The 8979-nt window shown below is 43.2% G+C and overlaps 1 protein-coding gene across 1 annotated transcript; it reads right to left on the bottom strand.

Moving 5' to 3' along the window:
- Positions 1 to 4155: 4155 nt before the first annotated feature.
- Positions 4156 to 8554, bottom strand: MCAT (malonyl-CoA-acyl carrier protein transacylase). The gene is made up of 4 exons (XM_019544352.1): positions 7985 to 8554; positions 7342 to 7429; positions 6409 to 6626; positions 4156 to 6108 (listed from the first exon to the last, which is right to left on the bottom strand). The coding sequence occupies exons 1-4, from the start codon at positions 8537 to 8539 to the stop codon at positions 5686 to 5688; spliced, it is 1284 nt and encodes a 427-aa protein (XP_019399897.1). The 5' UTR covers positions 8540 to 8554; the 3' UTR covers positions 4156 to 5685.
- Between the last annotated feature and the right edge of the window lie 425 nt (positions 8555 to 8979).

Below are 8979 nucleotides of genomic sequence, written 5' to 3'. Positions count from 1 at the left end.
GCTATCTAACCCCTACACAGCCCCCAGCCTCTTTTCAAGCTGCCACTGCCCCCACCACCCTTGTCAGCTTAGGTGACTGGAGCCATCAGGCTCCCCCTCCCTCCTCCAGGGATGGAAGTGTGCTGCATATGGCAGGGGGAATTCGGGTGTGCCCAGAAGTTGGGCAGCCTAGCTTTAAGAGCTATAGCACCTTAATGACAGTAATGAAGGTGGCCTGAACTCCACCTCTACCCTGTCAAGTCTAGCCTACTTCATTTCCAGTAGGCCTAAAAGTATTTACTAACAGGGCAGCAGAAGTGGGCTATTTATTTTTTTTACAACAAACCACTTAGACCCACAGTTTCAGGAGGCAATAAACAAATCTGTGAATTTGAAGAACAACTTTAATGAAAATAATATTGGAAATAGTTTTGGTCATGTTTGTTTTTTTTTTTTAATTAGATTTGTAAGAAAACGTGGGCACCGTTCTCTTGCATTTTCTAACTCAGTGGCTAGGACACTCAAATTTCTCCTCTCCCCAGAAAGTGCCCTACCAGACAACTTGGTATTTTGGGCTTAGCCTCTTCCAGTTTTTCCTGGAAAAGCTATTCCATTTTGTAGAAATAATGATATATTAATTAGCCCCTATAGCTAAGTGATCTGAACATTCTCTTAGGAAACAGCTGGAGTTTAGTCCCTGCTCCAATGAATGTTTAATCACTTACATGAAGTGGAACAGTTCTAAAAGAGGAGACAAGATTCAGGGGTTTGCTGGTTCAAATACTCTACTGTGAGATGGGCGCATCAAGGGCAAGCTCTTGATCCAATGAGGCCAAAAGGGTGTTTTAACGCAGGTCTCCCACATCCAAATACGTGATATAATCCATGGGAAGAGAACAGGGACAGCAGCACCAGCTTTGAAACTATTTTTTAAAAAGGTTTTGTATCAAATAAAACATCTATATTTGTTTTTTCAATTTGGTCTACAGACCAAATTAATAATAAAATTCAACTCTGTCTCAGGTCTCTTTCTAATGCCATGAACCGTCTGAGACAAAGTTCTTATTTCTCAAACACTTGCCCTATAAATGAAAGAAATGCATCTAGGAACCATTTACTATATTCATATCTACAGTAAGTAGAGTATGCTAAAAATCAAGTGAAGATACTGCCTTACCAGTTGGTGGAGGCTGAAAAATCCATATTGCAAAATTCTGAAGACAGTATCTTTATGCTGTTAGCTCACATTTATAAGCACTTATATGATCTCAGCTTAGGATCTGACACTGCCCTGTTGGATAAATTTCAATCAAAAAAGAAAATCCATTACTTCCTATTAAGTTAGCAAAGCTGACTTAACTAGCCCTTACACAGAAAGGGATGTTCAGAGAGGAAAACATCATGTCTGAAAACCACATTTAGAATGACTACCATTTAGAAAGACTAAAAACATAGTAGAAGGAAGCATGTAGAAACAAAATCTTATTAAAAGAGCTATTAACACAATATGAATAGAATTTCTTTTAACAATAGAAATTCACAAAAACAAGATATATGAATTAAAGTCACAAGCATCTGTGATCTAAATGAGATCCAAAAAACAAAACAATCCACCCAAATCAGAAAATGGAAATTAAAAAAAAAAAAAAATTTAAAAAATAAATTTGCCCTTATGAATGAATACACCCAATGCCAATGTAAACCTTAATCGAGACACATCCTTGCTCACCCAACACAACGTAGCACAATCTAGATTCCTTTCGCTACAGTGTAACCTGGAGATAAAACACAAATGTACACTTGAACCATCCAGGGATGGTCATTTGGGCCTAGGGGCCACGTAGGGAGTTATGATGAACTGCAGTGGGGCAAATCAGAACCTCCCACCTCCTCAACAACTCCCTAAAACTCCTTATGGAGCTTTGGGCAGGCAGGGAGTAGTGTTCAAGAGTAGGATGGGCACAATTTGCTCCTGCACACCCAGCCCTGTGGTAGGGGAGGGAGTGTACACATAGAGGGGTGGGCTGTCTGAGCACTTTTTCCCAGGAGCTAGCCAGGGGTGAGAGGGGAAGGGGGAGGCAAGGGGCACAGAGCACATGCAGCAGAGCTCACCCAGTCCATGGCTGCCCCCACGGTGTTCTGCATGGGGTGCAACCCCACCTGAGGCGGTCTATGCTATGCTGCTACATGCCTGCCAGCCTGGCCCTTGCCAGCATGCAGTTTCTGGCAGGGCTGTCCCCAGTGTGGCTGCAGGCAGCTGGATGTTGCTGTGCTGCCCTCGCCTCCTGCAGGAGCCACCTGGCTGAAGCTTCCCACCCCACCATGTTTATCTGCTGGGAGCCCTGGAGCAGGGATAGGAGTGGAGAGAGCCTTGGAGCAGGGGCTGGAGGTGAGGGGAACAGAGCAGCACCCAGCTGGCTGCAGCTGGATTGGAAACAGCCCTGCTGGAAGCTGCTCAGTGGCCAGGGCCCAGGCTGGCAGAACTGTTCTACTCCTCTCACGTCCAGTGGCAGTTCCTTCTAATACCCCTGCTGAGCCACTCTGGGCTAGGGGGAACTTCAGCTGGGTGGCTCCTCCCCCACAGCTGGGGACAGCTCCAGGCTGCCTTCCACCTGCTCCCTCCCCAGTCCACAGGTGGTTGCTCATCACGCTAGGCAGGCAGAGCGGATGAAAGGCAGCTGGTGGAGCCAGAGCCCCGCACACTGGGACAGGAGTCACCCAGCTGAAGCTCCTCCTTACTTGGAGTGGCATGGCAGGAGTTGTCGCTGCTGGAGGCAAGGGGAGCAGAACAGTCCCTCTGGCCATAGACCCTGGCCAGCATGGGCGGTGCAGCCACAGGCTGGACCCAGTCAGTTTAAGAACCAGATCTGGCCCACAGGCCATATTTTGCCCACCCCTGAGTTACAGGGAAGAGTGATAGCCTTAGAAGCCAAGTCACAAGCAAGTGGCTCATAGAACCAGCATTCAGTTCTCTACTGTGCTGCATATTTCCTTGTGTAACCCAACTTCCTGGAGGGTACTTTTTCACATCCTGCTTCCCCTCAATCGCATGCAAAGAAATGTACACTGGTGTCAATGCCATTTGGTCTCTTGGTGTTTTTGAATTTGGAAGAATTTAGCTCTAAGTACCTACATACATCTGGAAGTGTGGATTAGGCATCCAAGATCTAAGAATCTTAATGAATCCATTATTGCTGCCTTCTTGCTTGCCACATGCTAATACTAACACACAGAAAAGATACTTGTGCTCATGCTTAGAATTCCACAAGTGCAATGCGAAATCAGTGACTGCTAGTGCACATCTTACAGCTTGCCAAAAGGGTGTTTTGCAAAATACATTTTTTTAAATAATTTGTTACAGCAGCATAGGAGGTAGAAATGAGTACATTGATGCTTATGTTGCATTTGTGAAAAACACACTGCTCAAAGAATTGAGACACTTGTCTTGAGGTAACTGCAACATATGCTTAAACCAAACACTTTAGAGAAGCAAAATATTAGCTAAAACCCTGCACATTTGCTCTAATTCTTACCCCTCCTTGAATAAACAGGAACGATAAGAGTGCAGTGCCTTCAAAATGAGGAGTGTTTCACTACTGTGCCTTGGAACAGGTTGCAAAGTTACCCATATTCTCTATTTGCCATTTAATTCTATATTTACCAATGAAGACTTCCATCATGCTCTCGCCCAAAGCAGAGTTATGTTCATGCTTAAGCCTCCAGTAAGTTAAAAACAATACACTGCATACATGCTCCTTATGTTAAACGGTAACAAAATATGACTTAACAAATGCAAAAATATATGTAACTACTGAATATGAAAAAAGTTCTAAATAACAGGATGCAAAAAAGGATTCTTGTACTTCTAAACTGAGACTGCAGCACTATTTTTCTCTCTCATGTATGCACACTACCATACCTCCCTTCTAGGACTCTGAGCCGCTGGTTGGAAAGAACCAGTTAAGACTCCTCTTTTCCTAAACTGTAAAACTGTAACATTACATTCAAAATCTCAGAAACTTACCTAGCATCTCATTCAAGTCCAACCTTTGCAAGTCCCTGGATAATTACACATCCTATTTTTAATACGCTGTCCTTAATGAAACCACAAGTATCTGAACAGTAAGTTAGACATTAAAATGACAAGTCTACAATAGCCAAAGATAAAAACAGATGGAGCCTTGCTTTGTGCTTTATTATAGCGAATGTTTATGCAAGCCAAAAGTGGAATTTGAACCAAGAGGTTCTGGCAGATTCAGTAGTTTCAAACCATATAAAAACTGTTAATAGCAACTTATTCCAATAATTAATCATTGTGGGTCAACCACTTCTTATTCATACTACCTTTCATAAGTGATAACTGTAAGCATATACCATTGGAATTTAGTCTTCATTTAGCCTCTTTGATAGACTTGTATCAGCATTTTATTTTTTTAATAAATATGTTCTAAGCATTTGAAATATATCCATATTTGCATATACTGTAAATAGAAGTGTATCAAGGAATCAAAAGGAAGGACTGCACACAAAATCTTCAGCTCCATCTCTTGAATATGCAGATTATATGACCCTTAGTTACATGATAATATGCTACTTCCCCAATAAAATGCCTTATACAATTTCCTACAACCTTAGCATTCATCTTGTACCTGTTGCATGAATAAGGCAAGAATTCATTCTCTGTATTGTATATGGCCATTGTATAAAGCCATTGTATATGGCTTTCACAGTCTAACTGAAGGCAGGGTAGATTTGCATCTTATAGACTAACCAACATAAAGCAAGCTGGTAACACTTCCATTAAAATACACACAATAGTTTAGGAGTATGTACAGATATTCAGGGAGGTTGGTGGGGGGCTTAGGTTGAGTTATAAATGACCACCCAAGGAGGGTTTGGCAGGATCAGGAGAGGCTCATGGGGTCTGCGGGGGGGCTTGGGGGAATGAAGGCGTTCTCTTCATCCCCAGGGGCCAAGGGCTGTTTTTAGCACCCCCATGTCCCCCCTATTCCCAGACAAATCACCGTACCTGTAGCATTAAAATTATTCAGGAATATAGTTTTATAAATAATTTATATTTATAATGCAACCTTAAACGTTTATTTGTAATAATATGTTCTACTTTACGCAACCCCAGTAGTAAGCTTTGAGTACAAAAGCAACATTAAGAAAAAGTCTGTGGATACCTATTCCACTGATTAGTCATCTTTTTAAGACAGGAGAGAGCAGTGACTAAAAGTCATTACAATTGAGTGGCTTATCTAAAAGAATTCCTGATCATGGTAAACAGAGGTCCACATGATAGAAACACAGTCAAAGGCTTTCATTCTGCAAGGTCTTCCATGTAAAAACCCTTCTGTGTATGCACAAAGGTCAACTGACTTCAACAACTTCACATGGGCAAAAGGGGCTGCTAGTAGGAGTGGAGGAAAATCTAAGAGCAAACAGCATCTTTGATAGCATCCTCACACTGACAACAGGCTGAACAGTTGAACCTTTGCAGCAGTTCTTCTCTGTAAAGTATGAGGTGCATTAAAGAAGCAATATCATGGAAAATCATTTTGTATTAAAAAAAACTCAGAGCTGTACTTTTCTGGGGATAAAACAGAGATGCCTCTAATCTCAAGGAGCTCTCTTTCAGGGGCAAACAAATCATTTAAAATTAAGCAGAAAAAACAACAATTATATGGATTTTTCAAAATATAGTCATGCCTCCTCTACTTCCTCATCTTCTGATACTTCAATATGTTTATAGGCTCTCCAAGCCTTTAAATTGCAGTTTCTGAGCATTGTTCCTAGTTGTTTCCCAGGCCCCACTTCATATGTAAAAGGAAACTCCGTTCTCTTTGTTCTTTCATATATTTCATGCATAGTCTGTTCCCATTTCACAGGTGAAACAAGCTGCTTTACTAACAGATGTTTAATGCATTTTGAATGTATGTATTTTTTGCCATCAACGTTTGAATAGACATTTATGAGTGGTTTCCGAATCTCAACTGATTTGAGAACTTTTGCCAAGGGCTCTATGGCTGATTCCATAAGTCTTGTGTGAAAAGCTCCACTGACTGGCAGCATTTTTGTACGTGCAAAATAATATTTTCGGGAGTTCTCCTCTAAAAACTTCAAGGCCTGTAAGAAAAACAGCTGTGTTCATTTGGCTCTCACCATTTAGAGAGAAAAGAAAGTTTATGCTTAGATCTGACAGATGCACTAAACCCCCACTCATCCTTCACATGAGGTTTGACTTAAGATACTTAGAAGAGAGCACTTTCCTCACAGTATTTCATGATTATCCATGAACCACAGAAACCTAAATACAATATTCCATCTGGCCCAATTGGGGAAAATGTTGTTTTTTCCCTTCCATGGAACAATTGAGTAGTTACTCATTATTAAATGTACATTTAGACATTGACTTTAAAGAAATACCTGTAAATGACCTGCAATAACTCTGCTATCTGGAAACAGGTAATTTGCAACTTCACAAACAGGATCTTCTACACCCAATGATCTACAGTGTTCACGAGCTTCTATGCAGGCAACCTTAAAATCTGACTTGGGTTGCCCAATAATTGATAACATCCCACTTGGGACTGCTTCCGATGCCTGTTGCATTGCTTCAGCACGCACTTTCACTGCATACAAGGCTAGAGAGAGAACATAAATTCTTACTTTAGCTTAAGTCTCAAAGAAGTATGTTCAGACACAGGGAAATATGTTTATTACTCAAGTTATTAGCACCTTTTGCACAAAAACCTTAAATAAGGAAAACTGTAGAAAACCTTTCAAATATACTTGAAAGGATATTAAAGAAATCCTTAAGGATATTAAGGAAGGAAGGATATTAAGGACACACAAATTATTATACCATAATATATATCCTCGTCTTCCTTTTACAGCAATCCAATGTTGAATGCATGATGCTATTTAAGTTAAAATACTTTAGATCTCTTATATTTGATTCAGTGGTCATATATTCTCCTAAAATCTGGTAGTTTGGAATCCTTAAAATGCCAAAAACAAATGTGAGGAAAAAATAACAAACAGATCAAACATTATAAGCACAAAAACTTAATTTTCGCAAGTAATTATTTTCAAGAGTTCCTTACAAAACAGTCAACCTGCAATTTATTCAAATTTAACTATCTGTTTAAATACTAGGCAATCCTTTCTGCATTAAGCAAATTGTACAGAAAACAGATTTAGCAAAATATATTTCAAAGGCAAGGACAAAAAGCAGCAGGGAAAAATGCTGTCACCAAAGGAATGGCTTCCAAACTATGCCATGTGCACTCACACATGGAAATAAAGGAAACCGCTCTAAATCCCATTCCCATGAGGTGAGAAAAATACTCCTCACACCTTCTTCAAAGTCTAAGGCTCCAGCAAACACCAGGGCAGCAAACTCGCCCACGCTGAACCCAGCCGCAGCAACACAATTCTCTATCACCTGTGGAAACAAAGCAAACACAAAGTAGCCTGTTAAAGCAACACTTGAGGTGCGCGCACAGGTGGGTGGAGGTGGGATCCACAGCCTGAATTTCTGGAAGACCCTTTATCTTGGAGAGTGCCACTGAAACGCTTCAGGCCTGATTTCCAAGGTGGGTGACACAAGATCATAGAAGGTCACATCTAGTCCAACCCCCTGCTCAAAGCAGGGCCATCCCCAACTAGATCTGTCTAGTTGGATCTTAAAACCCCCCAAAGACACAGAGTCCACAACATCTCTAGGTAACCTGTTCCACTGTTTTACTATCCTTCTAGTGAGAAAATCCTTCCTAATATCTAACCTAAACTTCCCTTGCTGCAACTTGAAGCCATTGCTCCTCAGTCTGTCATCTGTCACCACTGAAATCAGTCCAGTTCCATCCTCTTTCCAACCCCCCTTCAGGTAGTTGAAAGCTGCTATTAAATCCTCCCACAGCCTTTTGGTCTCCAGACTAAATCAACCCCCTTCCCTCAGCTCCAGACCAGGGGGCAGGAGATGCCCCCCAACCCCACGCACATCAGGCCACTGGTGGCTGAGCTTCTCCACGGCAGCCAGGGAGGACACGAAGACAGCAGGCTGGCAGTGCACTGTGCGATCCAGCTCCGTCTGCGGCCCCTGCAGGCAGAGCGATAGCAGGTCGTAGCCTAGCACCTCGCGGGCCCTGGCAAACAGGCCCCGCGCACTGAGGGAACGCAGCAGGCCCCGGCCCATCCCCACCCGCTGGCTGCCTTGGCCCGGGAACAGCAGCACGGAGGTGGCGCCCGGGCGCCGCCGCCGCGCCGCCGCCGCCTCCGCGCCCGTGTCCTGGCCCGCCACCGAGCTCTGCAGCAAGTCGCTCAGGCTGCCCGGTGGCGGCCGCCCCTCGCCGGGCCGCAGCACACTGCAGCTAGCCCGTCGCCATGCCGCCGTCCAGCTGCACATGGCGGTACCAAGGCCTACGCGGACTCGCGCTGCTCCGGCAACCGCCGGGCCTAGGAGCCCGCACGAGGAATCCGCGCTGCACTTCAGAGAAAAGACCCCGCCCTTCCGCTGCGGACACAGGAAGCGAGAGAAAGGTTCCGCCCTCGCCATAGCCTGCGAACGGTCTGCGGCATGGGTAGGGCTCTGTGATGTCAGATCCTACGTCATCGGTTGCCGTACAAGAGAGTAAAAGGGCTCAAAAGCCAGGATTCAGAGGTGTTGGATAATTATCGTGCAAGGGTTGAAATGATAGTATAAATGCAACAATTATCATACAAGGGTTTAAATTATTGTATAAATACAATAACTATCGTATAAAGGTTGAAATGATCGTATAAATGCAATAATTATTGTACATGTGGCAACACCGCAGCCCTTGCTGAATCTAGTGAAGAACTTTGATGACGTAGAAGCTGATGTCACAGGGGATGAATGCCTTGTTGTGTGGTGCAGGACTCTCCTCATGAGAGTAAAAGGGTTCAAAAGCCAGGATTCAGGGGTGTTGGTTGTAGTCATGTTGATCTAAGGACATAGCAGATTTACCCAAAGAA

Source organism: Crocodylus porosus, unplaced genomic scaffold, assembly GCF_001723895.1.
Source record: "Crocodylus porosus isolate Cpor-Errol unplaced genomic scaffold, CroPor_comp1, whole genome shotgun sequence".
Taxonomy (NCBI): Eukaryota; Metazoa; Chordata; order Crocodylia; family Crocodylidae; genus Crocodylus; species Crocodylus porosus.
This window is presented reverse-complemented; position numbering and strand designations above follow the sequence as displayed.